General features: G+C 44.5%; 1 protein-coding gene across 10 annotated transcripts in view; it reads left to right on the plus strand.

Moving 5' to 3' along the window:
- Positions 1-20,695, plus strand: part of Hdac4 (histone deacetylase 4) — a 263,727-nt gene that overhangs the window by 131,122 nt on the left and 111,910 nt on the right. For all 10 annotated transcript variants that reach the window (XM_075952184.1, XM_075952183.1, XM_075952187.1 and 7 more), the window contains one exon: positions 2,926-2,997. In XM_075952184.1, the coding sequence (XP_075808299.1) occupies positions 2,926-2,997 (72 nt within the window). The remainder of the gene's footprint in view (positions 1-2,925; positions 2,998-20,695) is intronic.

The raw sequence follows: 20,695 nt of genomic DNA on the forward strand, positions 1-20,695 counted from the left end.
AACAACCCCTCATGGACACTCCCACAGACCCACCTGATCTAGATAATTCTTCATTAAGACTGCCTATCCATGTGATTATAGATTGTCACACTGACAGTTAAAACTAATCTCAAAACCACCCCAGTTCTATACCTGGGGACTTTGGGGATCATGTACATCTTCATATGGGTGTTTATTTTAATCTTTAATAATAAACATGGAATACAAAGATAGCTGCCCCCGAATTCATGAGGTTGTATTTCAAAATGTGAATGCCAAAACCACAGAGGGTACTGATTCCTGTAAGTGCTATTTTTTTCTGTCCACATGTACCAGTAATAAGGTTTAATTCATAAATCAAAAGAGTAACAGCTAACATATGCAGTAGACCAAACATAACAAAGCATTCACGGAAGTTCTGTGTGTGAGCCCTTTCAAAACTGTCCCATGGGCCACTCACCCTCTTATGGTAATAGTGAGGTGGACTAAGTGGGCTTTGCAGCTTCTCCTTGGTGTGCCTGAATTGCTCACATGACTGCTCCTGTGCTTTGTGACTGCTGTTAAGTAAAACAAGAGTTACTTGAGTGCAGGCTTTGCGTACCATGGCAGTAACAAGTAGGCAGCACATCCCTGGTGTGGATATGCAGGACAAAGTTTGGCTCGCATCTTGGTAAAGAGAACTCAACTTTTCATCCTGTATTCAGAATGAAATTTAAGATATAAGCTTTTTGTTTGTTTCTAGAATAAGCTGTTGTTCTTCTTCTTATTATTATTATTTTATATTTTAGACTTGAAGTTGCCCCAGTCTCTATATTAGGGTCAAGGTGAGCAATAGGTAGATAGTAAATCAGAAGGTTCACTCAGCTGATAGCAGAGTCAGTGGGTGTCAGGGTACAACATACGCTGTTGTAGGACAGGCTGGAACATATCAAGCTTAAGATCTGAATTATGTGTAGAATCCATGTTATTTATCATTGTATTGTTGTTGGAGGCAAGACAGCACTTTGTCTGCACAGTAAACATTATCCTGAAGGCTAAGAGACATATACCAGTAAAAAGCCAAGAGATCCTGTATATGGGCCAAGACTCATTCACACCACATATTGATGAAAATATACAGGCACACAGAGAAGACTTTGTCTGTGAAACTTAAACTGTGCACCAGCCACTTTGAAGTGTGAAGTTTCTTGTAGGAATGTAATAGGCACTTGTGTGTCATCCAGAGTCGTTGGGCCTTCAGAGCTCAGGGCAGACACCAACTCAAGCCCACACTCCAGAAACGGTACCAGGGTTGGAGTGCTCCTAACTGGTTAGCTACTAAACCTGGGATTTTCCCAGATGGAAGTATAAGGTGGAAATAGAGGAGACTGGTAGAAGCCTTCTGCTGATGCACTGGTAGCAGGAACAAAAAGAACCCTAAGGGGTCTCAGAGTAAGCCTGGAGGTTTCCCTGCAGGTTGCTCCTGACTTAGCTGTTGGAATCCTGCAACCAGCCTAGGCGGTCTTTGGATTTCATGGTGAATTTTAAATGTTTGAATACATACATAGGCATACACCACATACACACATGCATACATGCATATACATACGATACATGCATGCATGCCCCTTTTGGGGCATTTTACTGCTTTCTACAATGAACACTTCTTTGCAGAAAAGAAAGGCTAAGGAAGTATTTTCTGCCCCTCGAGGTTTCTTTCTGAGTAGTCACAAAGGTTTGAGGAGACTGTTGTTTTTACAGTTCTTAAGTCAGGCTGTCTCAGGTGGCCATGCTCTTGAGAAAGCCTTCAGCCTCTAAGTGACAGGGTGATTGTTTGGAACTAGTGGTTGCCTTAAAATGTGTTAGTGACTTCTGAGTCTTCCTTGGAGCATAGATATCAGTATCCCAGATAGGCTCAGTGGGCTTCTTCTGACTATGATGAAACGCTAAGAGTTGCTAGACCTTGATTCTGAGTGGTGCGGAGGAGCAGTCCCTTTCTGTCTCCTGTGTGATTCAGATGACCTCTTGCATGTTGCCATCTATTCTGTGGATGGGCATGCTTTGGGTCTCCTGGGCCAAGGCTTCTTTCTGTCTTTGAGTTGGAATTCCTCCGAAGACACACAGGTTGGCTCCCTTGCTTATCTTGATGTTATCTGCTTGTTGTCTGCTTTGAAACCCTCTCTCTGGGAGCTGCATGACTGCCCTGTTATGAGTGAATGCTGCTGCAAGTCTGCAATGGCATGCATGTCACTGCAGAACAAGCGGATTTTAAAGGAAAAGTCTAGTTCTGTGAGGCTTTGTGGGTCTTCTTTCCTTCATGTTTGGGGAGCACAGAGGTACCAGGAGATCTGTACCATTCTGTGCCAGGCTTTGGTGGTGGGTGGGTTCCAGCCTTATTCATGCCTCAAGTCAGAATAGCCAGATTGGTTCCTGAATATGATCTAAAAATGGATTTCAAAGAAATGATTGTGCAATCTGTGTTAGGCCACTAGTGCTAGCAAGGCATTCCCCAAGACTGCTTGAGTACCCCAGTACCCTGCTCCCTGTGACTGCCACATGTGCCCCAGCTGCTGTGTTTGTGTCTAAGTCCAGACCCTTCATTGTTATCTCACGAGAGGGGGAGCTCTTTATCTTAATGCCTGCGGTTTCTGCAGAAAAACCCTCTTCTGATAAGCCCAGTCTGGGCTAAATATAAGTGAGCCCTGCTAGCTCAACCAGATGCCCTCAGGCAGGAATCCCAGTTCACCGTATCTCAACTGGGGGCTGTTTTGATTATTCTACAAAGAGCCTTTCATTTTCCCTGACAAGTAAAAATAATCAGTGCTGGAACTGAAACTGTCCTCTCAAAGAAGGTGGGTGGGGCTGGTGGCTCTGGAGGAGGGGGCACACATGCTTTCCAATACCATTCATTGCCGAAAACTTTCTGCTCAACTTGCCCGTTCTGAAGCCAGTGTCTCCTCTCCTCAGATGGACTTTCTGGCAGAGACCAGCCGGTGGAGCTGCTGAATCCTGCCCGTGTGAACCACATGTCCAGCACGGGTAAGTCAACACACTTGTGTGTGCTTTGAAGCCCTGCTTTACTGAGGTGATATGAGAGAGGCGCAGGCCACTTTAGAAGTGGAAGTAAGTGTGATAGGAATCGAATGTCTTGAGCTTGGTGCTGACTCAGATGGCATTTCAGCAGGTTTTTGTCACCTGGGCTCTGCCTTTCTTTCCTTCCTGTCACACCGTTGGCTTTACCATAGAACATTAAGCACAGGTAGGAGAGTGCCTAAATAGTTCATGAAAATGACCAACTTTTAAAGTTTGACTTTTTGAGAAGTTTTGGTTTTCATTTTCTCTCTAGTTCAGTTTGCTCAGGTCATTTTGTCTAGCTGCCATAGTTTGGGTGTTTGGAGATAGTTTCCTCGTGCTTGCCCAGTGTGGATTGAAATAAGAATTTCTCGCATGCCCTTATGGGTAATGAAGAAAAATGTTAAATAAACATAGTGTCTAAGAAAACCAGAAAGCTTTGTGTTAGCTTTTGTGTCATGAAAAGCACACCGTGCTCTTTGAGAGCTTGTTGCTTAGTGTGAGGTGGGCTGTGGCTTGCAGTGCTGCTGTCTGCCCTGCATTCAGACTGCTGCCGTGGCTGTGTGAATTCCATTGTTGAATACCTAGGTTTTGTTTTTCATTCCTCAGACATGAATGATAATGCTTCCTTGCAGAGTTCTCACTAAGCTTAAATATATGTGTTAGCTTTTTAGTAGTTTTTCAATAAATGTCGTCTCTTAATGTCACACTGACTAGTACTGAAGATGGCGTGGGATGTAGCTATGATGTTCCAGCTCAAGAACCAAGTGTTTCCTGTGTTTGTTATCCTCGTTTTCTTTCTCTGCTCCAGGATGGTATATCACTAAGGGTTACCCCCATGAAATTTGCTGTCCTCTTTTACCTCTGTAGCTAAGCTCCTTTTTGTTTCCTGGCATTTATGGCACATTTTTGCAGTGTTGAAGGTCAGCGTGTTTGCATTATGACTTTAAGCCTATATTGAAGAAGTGCTGTGAGTAGGCAGAGGAAGGCATAGTATCCACAGGGTGTACGGAACATCTCGTGGAGCCTACATGTTAGCATGTGTTTGAGAAGCCACTAGCATAGAGGGCATGCATGCTTTCAACCCCATTTTGGTCACTTTAACCAAGTATTAAATGCCTCACAGAAATAATAGGCTTGGGATACAAAAGACTTTAAAAATTGATGTGAAATATCTTTCATGTTGCATTTTTATAATATGGAAACATTAAGTGTGCTTTGTGTCATCAGCTTGTGCTGTATTCCTGAAAATTGAGTTAATTTTACCCTTTTTTCTAACGTTGCATGAGAATGTGTCCCATGTAAACATGCATCCTTTCACTTGAGTAAGAAAAGTGCCCTGGCAGTCCTCATTGCCAATCACATCTCATTCCCAGACCATTTTTTTGTCCTGCATTCATGAGCACAAGTGAGATAAACAAGCCTTGCTACTTTGCTGCAAGAATTATTAGGACTAGAAGCTGCCCTTATAATTTCTTTGGCACCACCTGCTCCCTTGGTGCAGTGCTGATATGTACTCAAATTGGAGTTTTTCTTGGGAGTTTAAGATTTACTCTGTCAAAGAACTTCCCAAAGGCAGCCCACCTAGGCCACCCTGTACTTTGAGCTCAAAGTAGCCCTGCTCTGTTCTTTGCTTTTGCTTTCCACTACCGAGGTGGTCTCATAGGGGCACTGTGTGTGTTCATGTCCTGTTTTTTTTCCCTCTTTCCTTCTGCTTTGGCCTCAGTATTGAAGGAAGCAGAAAAAAAGACCAGTTCTGGGCCCACCCAAGACACTATCTTGTGTCCCTTTTGCATTCTGACTTCTTTGTTCCTCTGGCCAGCTTGCCTCTCCTCTCTGGGTTTTACTACCTCCTAGCCCATCCCAGAGGCTTTGTGAAGATGTCCCTAGCAGGATGAATTGCAGATGAAGCAAGCAGCCCACATGGGGAAAACGAGTGGAAAAGCTAGGATGAGAGAGTCTCATGGGTTCTTGGTAGATGGAATTAGCAAGGGTGAAGGTATAAGGGGAGTAGTCCAGCAGAGGGATCTGGGATGGTGGGTTACCCAGTACGGAGTAAGGTGCTTAGCAATATCCTTTGTGCCTGCCAACCCTTTCCCACAACCCTGTGCTCAACCAATGAGGGAGGTGACTGATTGAGATGTGAGGTACAGCTACTTTCCAAGAGCTGACCTCCCAGCCCACTCTGATATGTTACTGCTGACTGCGCTGGGTGAAGAGTTATGCTTGGGGTCCTTCTCTGGCTATGCGGCTGCATGCTGTCCCTGTTTTCTGTCTCCTCCTTTTCTCTCTGTGATCTTTTTATATCTGGTAAGCTGACAAGGCCCTTCAAGGCCCTGGCCAGTTCTAACAGCTTATACTTCCAGTCTCGTTGAACCCCTGTAACCTCATTCTGGGATGGGCAAGAGATCAAACATCTCAACAGGTAGCCTGCAACCTCCACTCAGCCGCCTTCTGCTCTGTGTTTCTTCCTCTGTAGAAAGGGATCTGGCCTCATCAGTGGTGCGAGTATGGGAGACCAGTGGTCTGGGCTCTCTTCTGCCATTGCTGTGCCTCTGATGAGAATTTTGTAGCTGAACCATGTTTCTTGTGGTTTTTGAGCCATTCTGTGTCTGAAGAGACACTGTTCCAGAACCTGTCCATGTTCTGTCTGTTGCTTGTAAGAATGTGCTTGCCGCTGTGTTGTCTTCTACTTCCATTTGTTCGTGTGGGTCTTGTATCTCTTTAAACAACCCTCCTACCACTCTGATTGTGTTCACTGCTATGGTTTACCAGAAGTGCTGCTAGCTTTAAATGCACCCTCTTTTGACTAGCTGTCGTCGCCCCCCTTCCCGCCAAGACCCTGCCTCTGCCCTTCTCTGCTCGGCCAGCCTGTTTCCCAGCTGGGTTCCTTTACCACCCCAGTGCCCAGGGAGGAAGAAAGCAGCCTTCCCTTTTGGGTGAATATGGGGTTGTTTACACTTCTCACAGTGGTCCACCCCATCACTTCTGTGTTGCTGCAACTGCAGTGCAGATACAGATTGGAAAAACTCCTTGTCCACCACAGGATGTTATATGAGGTGGGAAAGGTAGGCAGATAGCTCTTTAGTGCTGAATATTGCAAATAAAATACTGTTGAAATACTGTCCAAAGCAAACAGTTCTCATCGTGTGTGATGTAACTGGTTGGCGTGTTTGTGTGGTGGGTGGGGAAGGGGTGGCTATATATGTATGTACTTGCTTGGATAGATGTGCATGTGTGTGTGCCAGGTGCCTGAGTATAATGTCAAAGGTCAACCTTTGTGTTCCTTTGCACTCAACTACCTTTCCTGATATGGAACTTACAAGTCTGGGTTAGACTAGGCTGGCAAGCCCTGAGGGTCCTCCTCTTCTTCCTCAGTTGTAGAATCTCATGTACTCACCACCATGCCCAGCTTTTTATATATTTTCTAGAAATTGATCTCAAGTCCTCATGCCTGCACAGTAAGCATTTTATCTGCTAACCTGTCTCTCAGTCCCCCTCACCCCATTTCTTAATTTTAAAAAGGAAATGTACAGTGGCCTTGGGAGTAACCTCCAGGTCTTTGACTGTATAAAGGATGGAAAACTAGCTGCATTTTCCATGGTATTTGAGAGTTCCAGGCAGTTAGGGCAGGAAGGAAGGGTTTGCTTCTTGGCGTTGTGGATCAGAAGTGTTATTTATGACAGGACTAGTGTACAGAGGTAGGTTTATGTGACATCATTTGCAGTCAACGCACTTTGAGTCTATGTTTATCACCAATTTTTATTATAGGTTTTAAGAATTTGGTATCTCGGGTAGGTAAATCAGCCAAGACATACAAGAGGATTTTGTCAGCCCTTGTCCACCTTAGATAGCTGGGGTGTGGTATTAGTTTTCAGTAGTTATGTATTAGCCTTGTATAATGTTTTCTATTTCCAACAATTGGTTACCTTTAAGGGAGAATCCCTTTGGGGCTATACCCTGTACACTTGGTTGAACCCTCAGGTCTCTGTGTTCCCAAGTGGCTCCCATGCTGCCATGTGGAACCAGAACCCCAGTACGTAGATCAAGGGGCCTCTTGACTAATGGGCTAAGTGTTTGGCTGGAGCAGAGAGCAGAAACAGGTGGTCCTGTCAGGTTGGTAAAGAGTTTGAGGTAGGGGATGCCATCTCTATCTCATTAGATACCCTTTTTCCTGCATGCCTGACCACTCCCCTTCCTACACGTTTCCAGCTGGACTGTGTCTGTTGACTGAGGGGACAGTTAATGGGAACTCTAGGTCATTCTGGTCCTGGTACCTCCAGTTTGCCTTCCAAGAGCCCATCCTTTCCTATAGATTCCCTTTCTTTGTGCCTATGTGCATTTTCTCATCCCCACACCACCTTCCTTGTTTTTATTTGGATGTCCTTGTTCTTAGGTTGAGCATTTAACTTATTTATTTTTTTTTCTTTTGATAAAAGAGTTTAGGTAGGTGGGAATGAGATGGTTTTTGATAAGTTCCTATTTGTGATGTTTAATTTATAAAATATGTTACACCAATACTTTGTAAATATGTTTCTCGAGAGATATTTTCTTTTTTTTAAAGAGAGTTATTTTCACATGTCTTATGGTTCTTTAAAAATGATACTTAGGCATTTTTATAGTCTGAAAGTATGAGTTTTCCAGTAGACCTCTGCTAGGATACTAGCCTACTGTAGCATGTTAGAAGTTACTGACACTTTGGATTTTGGGAGACCGTTTGTCTTATGGTCTGCTCTTTGAGGCTTCAGTGTGTCACTTGTGTAGAATTGAAGAGAAGGTCAGGTGCTAACTGCCATGGGATGTAACAAGATAGTGAGGAAGATGGACTCTAAAGGGCTGTCCAGGAAACCATAGACTAGCGCACCCTTCACTCAGGCATTTCTATAAGTTGGAGTTACTCTGTCCTTAGCTTTGGGGATATGTGTGTGGACGACTCAAAGAGAGATCCTTGTTTTTGTGGCACTAGACTGTGCTTAGAGGAAGGGATAGCCAAGTCAGGGAGTGACAGTAGGGCAGGATCTTACTGGGGGAGATTGGAGTTTTCTTGAGAAGCTGGCATGATTTCAGCAATATTGGATGGTGAAACTGGTCAGGATTGAGGGATACTACTAAGGGATATTGGTGACTGGGAGGTGCCAGCCTTTTCAGATACCCTAGTACCAGCTAGCAGGCTGGAGAGGCAGGGCAGAAAAGTGCTGGCCATGTTATGGCACCATTACTAGTCACTTGCCAATGTCCTAGGCATCAGCCTTTAGGTAGAGGAGAGACTCCTGGAAGTTCTGGGCAGGGATATAACCTGGCTGGTGCTGTGGAGTATGATGGGAGGTCATCACCTGCGACAGGAACACTGGGGAGGAAAACCAGAGAAAAACTAAATGGGATGGTGGCACAGCTAATAGATACAGTGGGAGGAGAAAAAAATTATTGGGGCTAGAAATATCTGGGCAGTCAGTGGGATTCTCAGGTGATGCCTCCCCTTAGATAGCAGAGGTGAAGCTAGACTGGGATTGGCCTGAAGCACTTGGATGGTGGAGTCATGTTAATTGACTGTGGTGAGTAATTAGATGTACCTTCCTGGACCTTCCTATCAAAGGTCATCTTCCATCCATTATGGAGAATCATTGTGAATCTGAGCATGAACTGAGAGGTTTCCTGGACAGGCAGAGGGCTGTGAGAGCATTCAAACAGCACAGATTTGGAGGCAAATAATGGCTTCACTCAAGCCTTTGTTCCCAGTGTAGTCTGCAGAAGCTGTCTATATGAGGTAGCAGAACATTGTGTTGCTGATTTGCCAGAGACTGTGCCACTGGACTAAGTTGATCCCAAAGAGAGTGAGTGTCCACATATGAAGAACCAGGTGCCATAGATTTCAGAGGGACATTTTCAGGGCCCAGCTCTGGTAGGTCCATGTAAGTGATGACAACTGTCCCCTTGTCACAAGCTCGTCCTTCACTTAAGCAGCTCATTGTAAGTGATGACACAGGCACGTCCTTCATCTAGGTGCCATGTGTTCTCTGCGGTGTCAGTCTTGCAGGAAGTACCTCAGTAGGTACAGGTTAGGAAATAGACTGGCAGGCCAAATAACTTCCCCAAGGCCACTCATTTGTCTGGTGGCTGACTCAAAACAAGCTCCCATGACATTCTTCTAGATGCCAACATCTGAACTACCAACACACACCAGATTGCCAGCTGCTTTTTGGACTGTTTCTATCCCTAGGAACCCAGGAAGCCCTTGAAGAATGCTGCTTTCCTCTTTGGCCATCTGAAGTCAGGTGAGGTCAAATTGATTTCCAGAAAGCTCAGGTTGAATGCCCTTGCTGCCTTGATGGGAGGAAGCTGGAGGAGGCCCACTACCGCAGCAGTGCAACTTCGCCCCATTCTCTCCTTTCACCAAGTGCAAGAAGCATCTATTTTTACATATTTCTGCTGTTTGTGTTGGGTAATAGTGGTTCCTACTGTGGCCCAGCTGTTAGGTGAAATGCATAGCCGAGTGTTTGGAGGTTGCTAAGAAGGAAATTCTGAAATTCTGTGTTCTTATGTAATATTGACCTTATGTAACTGAAATGGCAAAGACAATACAGATTTGGTACCCTTCCCAGACTACTGGGACTATTTTTAATTTTCCAATAATACATTTTTACCCCTTGAGTCTAGGGTAATGAGATTGCTTTCAGAGGTGGCCTGAGATGTACGCTGCTGCGTGCAAGTCCAGCAGTGTTTTGGGGAAGAACTTTTCCCAGGGTCCTGGCTAGACCAACTTTAACACTTACAGGTGAGGACTAAGTTGGCTGCTACCAACTCTACAGCCTGTAATTTTCCACCTGTAAGAGCATGACTGTGGCCATGGGTGAGCCAGTGTTCAACAATAAGTGCTAGTTTGGATGTTTCTGTGTAATTGTACTGTGTTAGAATTCCTTCCCAATAACATTATTTCAGCCAAGTCTCCAGTGTATGGTTCTGCCCATTTGTGTTATCTCTGGAGATTCTGCCTGTCTTTGGTAGCAGTACTCACACATTCACTGTGTTTCGATAGGTAGGCCTGACGGTACATAGTTTTCAGGACGTGTGCGAGTTTGTGTCTCCAATACTGTCACCCACTGCACCAGACTTTATCTATAGTTCTTGTTCATATGTGCTTGCAAGTCTTCTACTTGCATAAGATAGGTTTTTCTTCTTGGTGGATACAGAATGAACTTGGAATATTAAGAGGATTTTTCTAGAGAACTTTGAGGGTAGTTCTGAAATAGGCAACAAGATAAATCTACCCCTGACTTCACTGTTTAGCAGAGCAGCACAGATGGTTAGCCATCTTCAGGTGGACCCTTGCTGTTTACAGCTGGCATAGAGGATTTTATCTGTGCAAAGCATTGCCTAGGCTGTGTGAGGCTCCACTAGTTGCTGCTCTCCAAATATCATAGTGTCAGGAATACAAGACAGTTGCAGGGAGACGGTCAGGTGTGCCTTCCTTGTAGCATAGTGGTACCCCTCACACCTGAAGCAGGTGTGGCACTAGGCGCACCTCAAACAGGTATTCAGAGTTGTGTGTGTCTCTGGGAGAGAACTGCGATCTGTCTGAGTCAAATTTGGGCCACCCATGTGAATAAAGCCTTCTGTGTTGTTGACAAAGATCCTTGGAAGTGATTTGTAAAGACAGTTTTGTCCCTTGGATGTCTTCAACATCATCAGGATTAAATTTATGCTTGTTGTTTGATAAGAGTCTTGAAAAAAAAAATGGACCACACTGAGTGTTCCTATCAAAATAACACTCTGACGGTAGCCACTCTGGCTGGCAGGAAGACACTTAAGAATACTGACACGTAGAAGTGGCTGCTCTGTGGTTGAAAGGCTTCTGTGCCCTGTTGTCATCATGCCCGGAAATGTAGTTAGAGGTGGAAGAGAGTACACAGAATGACAGCCTCTGGTCAGCCAAAGGAATCCCAAAACCCCTCCCATGTGCTTGCCTTTTGTTGTTATTGTTGATATATTTAATGGACCAAACAGATACCTGTAGTTTTGTTGGTGGGAGCTATCATAGTTCCTACGGCTTTCTTAAGAACTCATTTCCTGGTACCTGGGGCCCTTTTACTCGGTCCCTTTCCTTCCTAACAGTTCATGGAAGAATTAGTGGTATCTTTGTGACTTTACCCCCATTTTATTTTTACTGCTTTGTCCCCCTGAGTTCTGTTCATATTTAGATAACTGTGATTGTTGTTGCTGTTGTTATTATTAGTACTATTCCTACTCAAGTGTATAGGACCGGGAATTGTTTTCTGTGCTCAATTTTAGACAGTTTCTAAGGTGATGAGGATGATGTTTGGTTGGTTTTGTTTGGTTTTTTTTTTGTTGTTTTTTTTTTTTTTGAGGCAGGGTTTCTCTGTGTAATAGCTGTGGCTGTCCTGAAACTCACTGTTTAGACCAGGCTGACTGATCCTCCTGCCTCTGCCTCCTGAGTGCTAGGATTAAAGGTGTGTGCCACTACTATCCAGCAGTTTCTAATTTTTTTTATGTGTGTTATGTTTATTTTTTAGCTGTTCACTTATATTCATAATTTTAGTGTTACGAGGGGATTTTTTTTCCCCTATAGTTGGATTTTTGCTTCTGTGCGTCTCATTACTTTTGGTTCTTTTGTAGCACATTTAGGCTTGTGGGTTGTACTCTGTCATGGAATGTGTTTGTGTGAGGATTTTTTGTTGTTGTAGTGACAGAGTACTGAAGGCTGGGTACTTTACACAGGAGAGATGTTTGCTTTAACTTATAGATCTCAAGGCTGGGAAGTCCAAGAGCATGGTGCCAGCCTCTGCCCTGTGGCTTCTACTGCTTCATCCAGAGGAATGCAGAAGATGGAAGCAATGTGGAAAAGTATAGCACCTTCTTCCCAACCTCTGGAGAACAGCTCTGAGCCCACTAGAAGTGCTTTGATCTTCAGTAAAGTGTACCACACATTCCTGCCCCTCTTGCTCTCACTGGGAACTGCCTGACATGTCTTTGTAAACAGAGTGAGGAAGAGTGAATCCCTGCCTGGGAGGTTTAGTTTTATTTTTAAAATTGAATGATGCTGATTTAAAATTTTTTTGTGGTGCTGGGGAACAACCTCAATGCTTGACTGATGGGTGGGGAGCCTGTAGCACCAAACACTGCAGCCCCCTGCTGGGAATTTAATCCTGTCTTCGCAGTGTCAGCTGCTGAGTAACTGCAGATTTGCTTCTGAAAACTCCTCAGCAAATCGGAGCTGCTGGGGAGCTCCAGCTAGCACTTCAGCACATTGAGAGGTGAGACAGGGACAGAAAGGCATGGCATGTTCCAGTGCAGATTTGTTGGCATTTCTCCCACCTTAGGATAAAGTCAGCTGTGTGCTCCATTCCTGTATCTTTGCTTAGTAAGCCTGGCAAGGAGACTGTAAGGGGTTGGGCCATTTTATTGCTATGCTGAAAACACCATGACCAAAAAAAGCAAGTTGGAGAGGAAAGGGTTTATTTCATTCACATATAAAAGTTCATCATCAAAGGCAATGAGGGTAAGAACTCAAGCAGGGCAGGAATGGAGGCAGAAGCTGATACAGAGGCTACGAGGGGGTGCTGTTTACTGACCTCACCCCAGCTTGCTCAGCCTGCTTTCTTATAGAACCCAGGCATCAACCACAATGGGTTGGGTCTTCCCTGTCAAGCACTAATTAAGAAAATGCTCTACAGCAGTGATTCTCAACCTTCCTAATACTGTGACCCTTTAATACAGGTCCTCATGTTGCGGTATCCCCAGCCATAAAATTATTTTTGTTCCTATTTTATAACTAATTTTGCTACTATTATGAATCATAATGTAAATGTCTGTGTTTTCTGATGATCTTAGGTGACCCCTATGAAAGGATTGTTTGACCTCCAGGTTAAGAACTCCTCCTTGTAGGTTTGCCTACAGCCCAGTGCTATGGAGGCATTTTCTCAACCAGGTTCCCTCTTTTCAGATGACACAAGCCTGTGTTAAGTTGACATAAAATTAGCCAGCACAGTCATCTTGGACCATACTAAGTAGTTGAACCATCCTCTAAGAAGCATGGGAAAGAGCCCATCTGAAGATACAGAGGACTATGTCCAGTATTCTGAGCTGAGTTATATTATTTGGCGATTTTGACTGTGAAAACCAGAGTTCTGTATTTATACCAAATGGGATCAAGGAAAAAAAAATAAGTTCATGTATATGTTTTAGAAGTTTTTACTCAACTTAATTTCTAGTAGGTTGGTTTAAAATGAAATGTATATGCATGTACCAAAACTCAATAAACTGCACATCTAGCATAGGTGGATTTTATTTTATGCAGGTTATATAATAAGACTGTAAAAAAAATCAATTGGTGGGGCTTGAGAGATGGCTCAGTGGTTAAGAGCACTGACTGCTCTTCCAGAGGACCTGGGTCCAATTCCCAGCACCCACATGGCAGCTCACAACTGTCTGAAGATCCAGTTCCAGGGGATCTGACACCTTTATACCAATGCACATAAAATAAAAGTTAAATAAACTATAAGAAAAAAACCAAAAAAAATCAATTGGTGTAATCCATCTGATGTAGAGTATAGAGAAAAAACAAATGTAATATACTTTCTGTGAGAAAGTGTTTTTAAATAAAGCTGGACCATTGCATGTGATAGTGCCAGATGATGTTAACTTGCAAGACTGATCCCACTGTCCCTATTAAACCAGCTCCCCACTCCATGGTCACTCTGTGGTCCAAACTTCTACTGCTTAAATCCTTGCGGCCACCTCTCAGTCACAGCATTGGGTCCTAGAACCAAAAATAAGTTCTCAGAGAGAACAAGTGTTTTCCGGAAGGCTCTACATCCCATGACAGCACTCAATGTGTCTGCAGCGCTTGGTATTTTCTGAAGGTATAGCCGTAAGACTAGAGGGCATGGACTGATGCATAAGTCTGTAATCACCAAACTACCAGTGGTGGTTAGACCTGTGGTTCCTCCTTTCATCTTTGAGTGTCTTCCCTCTGAGCCTTTCGGTCATACTGCCATACAGAATTTGCTTCTACGCTGAAAGGAGACCTTTGGTAAGGACTAGTATTCTGGCTAGTTTGTTGTCAGATTGACATAAGTTAGAGTTATTTGGAAAGAGGGACTCTGAGTTGAGAAAATGCCTCCAGAACATTGGCCTGTAAGCAGATCCATAATGTGTTATTTTAATTAGTGATTGATATGGGAGTGCGCAGTTCTTTGTGGGTGGTACTACCCTGAGCAGGAGGAGGTCCTGGGTTGTATAAGAGCAGGCTGAGAAGGCAAGAGGGAACAAGCCAGTAAGCAACACTCTTCCATGGTGTCTACATCAGTTCCTGCCGCCATGACTTCTGGGTGAGGACTATCAGCTGTATGATGAAGAAATAAACTCTTTCCTTCACACTTTGCTTTTGGTCGTGTTTTATCACAGCAATAGAAATCCTAACTAAGACAGCTGGTTTGGCGTGTGTCAGAGTCTTCTGAGGCTGGCCTTCTCTTCAGATTGTTTTAATCTTTCATGGCAAGAAGCTCCTACATCTTGAGTTCATTTCTGAGATATGAGGATGTTTTCACTAACATTCTCTGAAAGTCATCAGATTTTCCTTCACTTTGAGTATTGGTACATATAGGATTTGTTGTGGTCTAAAGCATGAATAGAGACAGTTGTGTTCCCATCCACAGAAATAGCCCTATGTGACAGCATGCTTAGTAAGTCTTTCGTCTTTTGCACAGTGATCTCCATTGGTTCCTGTCAGTCCCTGGGAATATTCTCTTCTACTTTCTTCAAACCAAAAGCCATGTTTGCTGAGATTTTATGGGTGATGCTCTTTCCTAGCTCTATCTTATGCTCTCAATTACAGTGCAGTGACTTCATTCCTGTGTGTCTTCAGTGGTGTACTGCTGCTTGGTTTAACTCTCTTATGTGAGTCTATTAGATTCTTATAGACTACTGGGGCAAGCTGGCTAGTGTCACTTGAGAATTTTGTGGCCGAGACCAGAATCATTCTTCCTTTCTCACAATGTCTTCATATAGTTCTGTAATGAAGATTTCTGTTCCCTGGTAGGATAAGCTAGGGCTCCAAACACTTTTATATTTCTTTGAAGAGTTTTATTTAAAATGGTGATCACTTGGTTGGAACTTTTCTAAGAATGCCATGGGGATGATTTTTGTGGAAAGATTTTGAAATATTGTCTCAAATTATGATGCTAGTATAGAACTATTTTGGCCTTTTTTTGTCTATCAACCTTAGAATGTTAATGTTTTCTAGAAATGTGCCTATTTTACATTGACTTTAAAATGAATCGGTTTAAATGTCTGCCGTATTTGAAGTAACTGGTCTTTTTTTAGCTTCTAACTTTTTATGTATGTATATGTGTAAATAAAAATGTTTGTGCAGTTCCTGAGATGGAGCCCCATCATGTGGCATATGTTCACTCACTGCCACATGCTCTGTCTTGTCTCTAGTTTTTAATTCGTGACTTTTCTTTCTTTTCCGAATCCTTGTTATTAGAAGTTTGTCATCTTCCTAGTCATTTCAAAGAATCTATTTTTTTAACTTGTTGGTGCGTGAACATGCAGCGAAAGTTTCTCTCTTCATTCATATATTTTGTTTTTGCATTTGTTCTGATATTGTCTAATTTTTTGATCATAGCTCTAACTTATAAATCTGTATCCTTATTGTCAGAGATGATGTTCCTGCTTTGCTCATTTGTCCACCAAAGAGAAATACTGTCTTTTTTGTTTGTTGTACATGATACACTTGTGAAAGTTCATTCTTTTCTTCTTAATGGTTCCAGGAATCAAACTTGGGTCATCAGGCTTGTCAACAAGTGCCTTCACACACTGAGATACCTTTCTCTCACATACACACTTGACTGCTTGCTTGCTTGCTTAACAGAGTCTTCTGATGGAGCCTCGACTGGCCTGGATCTTGATATATAGACAAGGCTAGTCTTGAACTCAGTCATTCTGCTTTTGCCCACAGTGCTAGATGTGCCATGGCCACCAGCACAGGGGTCTTTTTTCCCTAATGCATGTACAATACCATTGGTACCATTTTCAGGCTTAGATAAGAGTGACAGCTCTTTCATATCAAATGTTCACTCAACGTTTGTATGTCCCTAGGGATATCTGCACTAGTTTAGTTTGCTGTTTGCCTCGGGGTGCATGTAACATTCTAGTGGCTGGTACATAGCGTATATCCTGGTTAATCCATAGTCTTCTCCTTCCTACCTTATTTTATTCTGTGTTCTTGAGATTTATCTGCAGGAGGTGGTTAGTTTTGTAGTCAACTTTTGTGTTCCATACTTTGCTTGGGTTCGTCCCTATCCTATCATTTGAAAGATCTTTGTTTCCTATTGCCTGTCATTTGGAAGTTGGGTCTAGAGACCAACTAGATGGAGATTAATTGTGGTAGACTTCTGGATTTCACTATGTGTTTCTGCCTGGAAGTGGCCAGCTGTGCATTTCTGGAGTCAGGAGCAGAGGGGCTTTCTTTTCACTTACAATCTTCTGTGGCTCTCATCCCACCCCACTCCACTCCGTATGGCATTACTTTGAAGCAGTAGTTGTCCCATGGGACCCCAGCTATGCTGCTGCTTCAGAATTCTCCTGCCTCACCTCTGCCTTCCTCAACCTTTTCCATACACCTCTTGCTGTCAGGTTTAATGGCCTCTGGATATCTCCTGACCAAGGGAACCTGTCCTCTTTAGCTTGTTTCTTAGAGCTACCTCTACCTTACCTTGTCCACACTTCAGTGCCCATGGCTTCTTCATTGGGGTGTCCATCACTTGCAGCTTCTTGACTTAAGGCCACATGTTTCAGTGTTGCTTCTGTGTTCATCTCTGCTGTCCCTCTAATGTATCCCCAGCTGTGAGCCCATGTTCTTGCTCCTGTTACCATGGCCCCTCTTTAGGAAGAGCTCACTTTCACATTGTGGAGGGGGGGGGGTCAACTTTGTATTGGGGGCTTTGTGGTTCCCTTGTGAGACTGTCTTAATGTATTATATTTTTCTACTTGGTTGTGTTTTCAATGTCTGTAGGTGTTTATCTTCCACTTTGGAAATTTTTAGCTGTTGTGGTTTTCTTTCTTTCTTCTTCTTTTTTTTTTTTTTTTTAAATCTTGTCCCTCAAGAGCTCTGGCATATCCAAGCTCCGACTCTGGAACCTGAATTCCAGGACTGAGACATATGTTGGCATGCCTCTTCCTGCCATGTGGGATGGCCAAGCGGAAAGACTGAGTGTACAGGGAAATGAGTGGGTGGACGAGAAAGGAGAGCCTCACCATGTCCCTAGACTGTGGAGTCTTGGGTGTGCTATGGGACACTGGAACTCCCAAGAAGCTTTGGGCTTCTGAGGTTAGAAGAAGGCATGCCAAGACTTCCTCAGAGCACACAGGCTTTCCATTGGGGCTGCAGAGAAAACTTGGGTGAGTCTGTCCCAGAAGGCATGGGCAGGTACTCAGCATGTCACCGTTACTAGCTGTTGAAAGAAAAGACAGCTCTCTCATGGTGGGCCTGGCCTGGTCCTGGGCAGTCCTCAGCCCCTTTGTGAGCATACAACTGAATCGCCACATTGTTCTTCCCAAAACAGGCATTCTAAGGGCAGCAATGTTGGCAGATTTCTTTGGTTGGCAGAGGCCAAGAACCCTCTGGTCACTGCCTCTTACTCCAGCTATTTGCCCAAGGTCTTCACTTTGTTCTAGAACCTTCCACAGACTGACACCTTTCCAGTGGAACTTGGTGCATTCAGTTTCCTGTTTTCTTGAGATTCAGGCTGAGTTCCCACTGGACTGTGACTGGGGTGTGGGACTCTCTGCTTGAACTCGAGCACACTGTATATTGGCCAGAGGCTGCAGACTGTTGCACGGAGCTGGTTTCCTTTGTGTGGCCTCAGCAAGTCCCAGCCTCACAGAAGCCACATTACTATGTGCTTCTAGACTATGGCTCAGCCAGGGATGTGAAGGTAGCCTGGATTCTGCTTCTCTTCCTCTCATTCTCCTCTACTACAGAGAGCATTCTATTACCCAGCAGGGGTGGGAGTGTTGGACTGCATCAGTCTCTCTGACCTCAGACACCTAACCAGGGACTGTAGACTTAGGGCAAGGAAAGCCTTCTTCACTTCTTTAGTGTCGCTGGTGCCTGACAAAACTGGAGCGCCCAAATTCTGCTTACATGAGGTAGGCTGGTGAGGAACTTCGCTTCTATACCCCCTTGGCTCTTGGCCACCTATCACTGTGTGCTCAGTACATATCATGTGTAGTCAAAGGAACCTGCCTTAAGGCCAGCTGTCTGAGGTGGTTAAGGATAGGGTTGTTCCATCCACGGGTTTGGTGTGGTCCTGAGACAGAGGTGACATGACACGTATTTGATGAGTTCCATCTTTGAGGGACTCATTCTCCACCTGTCTTGGGTCTCCTGAGATTTGGACTGCCTCTAGGAGTCCAGAACATCACTGCCATCTTTTCTTTTCCTTCCCCTTTTTATGCCTGGGTTTCAGCAGCCACCACCATACCTATTAAAGAAAGCAGTCCTTGGCTGTTCAACCCCTTTTGTTGGCAAACAGCAGGCTGCTCCAGTTTAAGAGCAGCATTAAGGCCAAAGAACACATACTGTTGGTAAGTAGAAAGTAGAAAAGACACTCAAGCGTGCTCATTGTGTGTGCCAGTCAGACTACCTGGCTTCTGGATAGTATGTGAATGGAAGGTTTCAGTCTTTGTTAATTCCCGACCCTTGTGTCAACCTAAAATGGATTATGAAAAAGGAGATGGGGAATTTTTTCCAGATCTATCTGTTTCCATGTCCTCTCTCTCAAGAAGGCTGCCCACGGGACATTCCCCTGTCTCCGATGCTTTCTGGGCCTCAGATGTTGTCTTGGCTTTCCCTCAGACAGCTCACCGTGCTACCTGGAGAGCTGGCTGCCCGAGCTGGGCACTTAAGATGTGTTAGCTGTTCCAGCTCTCTTACCTGCATGAGTACGACTAAATCTAGCTGTATGGCAGCTGGCTGTCCTACAGGCTGTGTGGGCTCGCCCTGCCCCTGTTTTTGTTAGTAAGCTTTTCTTTCATGAATTCATGTAACCAGAAACAGTTCAATATAACCCTCTGCCCTTCCCAGACTCTCCCAGATATCCTGGCTGCCATCTTGCTCACCTCTATGCAGAGAAGTGTTTTCTTAACCCACTTTCTAGCTAGCAAGTATCAAGAATACTGAGGCCCAGCTGTACAGTTTCACTAAGCTGCCCTCTGCTGCCTCTCTTGATTGCTACAGACTGGATGGTGCCTTTTCAAGAGTATGTCCTGGTACAGGTGTGGAGCCAGACTGCACACCAGTGCCAGCTCCATGCCCAGCACTTCTTACAGAAGATCAGTGTTCCTTTGGGTTGAGGGGGTGTCCTTTATTACTGATTGACATAGGACAGAGTGTAGTTCTCAGAAACATGGGCTTAGATTTGAACTCAAACCTGGCTCCAGGGTCCATGGCCTGCCACTGTCTTGCCATCTCTATGCTTGCATGTCTTCTTGTATCTTAGTTCCATACTGGAGATCTTGAAGAGCAGGTCTCCTGCCTCTAGACCTGTGAGTCAGCTCCCAGATGTGGGTGTTGCCACTCTCTGGCCTTGTGTTCTGTGGCTGTCTGCAGGAGGCCATGGAGGATCACCCCACTGAATACGAAAGGCACAAACCCACAGAGGATCACCTTGTTTGCCAACAGCTCTTTTGGCTCAGTGTGATGACACTGCCCTTTGTTTGTGGTTCACTTGGGCCTTTTTCTGCCTGGAAAAACATGTCCTTTATTTAGGAGAGTGGTGCAAGTGAATGAGGTAAGCACTGGCTGGGGAGAAGGAGACCACAGAGGGAGATACACCTGGTGTTAATGTAGCCTTTTGTTTCGATAGTGAAAATAACATTTCAAGGATTCTCTTTTCCACCTCCAGTCTACAGTAGGGTTGGGCAGGACTTTCCTGCTGTTCCTGTTTTTCCTAGGGTTGGGTAAGTAGGTGGCTACTCCTGAGCACAGGAGCTGTTCAGGAAAGAGAATGCATCTGTGGTCCTCAAGCTGCAGGCGATCTATCCCAGCAGTAGTTGAGAATCAGCCTCTGGTTAAGAATAGAACCCAAGTCTCAGCTAAAAGGAGGTGCCCGTGGCCAGGCAAGCCCTCCTGCCGGTCATTTAGTGAGGGACTCAGCTGGTGTTTTATCATACATTTCTGCTGAAAGGGAGGTTGTGATAGTGGAATATCGGTTCCAGAACATGGACTCTCAAGCTGTAGGGTTCCCAGATTCTGTCAGTGCAGTGGGGGCCCCAGAGGCTAGCTGGCAGCAGTGGGATGATGGGGCCTGGGCCTTGGCTTGGTTCCTGCCTCTGCCCACCCTAAGAATTGCTGCCCTGGCTAAGCTGTGAGTCCTAGCTGTCCTTGGCCTGTACATATTCCTTAGGATTTCTGATGCCGGGGCCTTTTCTGGGCTTGTGGTCCATGAGCAATTTATCTAAGCAACGTGTCTTACATTTCCCACGTGCCTGATAGGACACAGTTGCACTGACTTCTGTGGAATCCTTATGCACATGAATAAGTCAATATACACATGCATATAGTTTCCAGCAGGCCAGCCTACAGACAAGGCATGGTATGGACCATGATAACAGAAGAAAAGGGGGCTGCCTGTTTCTAGCTGGA

Source organism: Microtus pennsylvanicus, chromosome 17, assembly GCF_037038515.1.
Source record: "Microtus pennsylvanicus isolate mMicPen1 chromosome 17, mMicPen1.hap1, whole genome shotgun sequence".
NCBI classification, from domain to species: Eukaryota; Metazoa; Chordata; class Mammalia; order Rodentia; family Cricetidae; genus Microtus; species Microtus pennsylvanicus.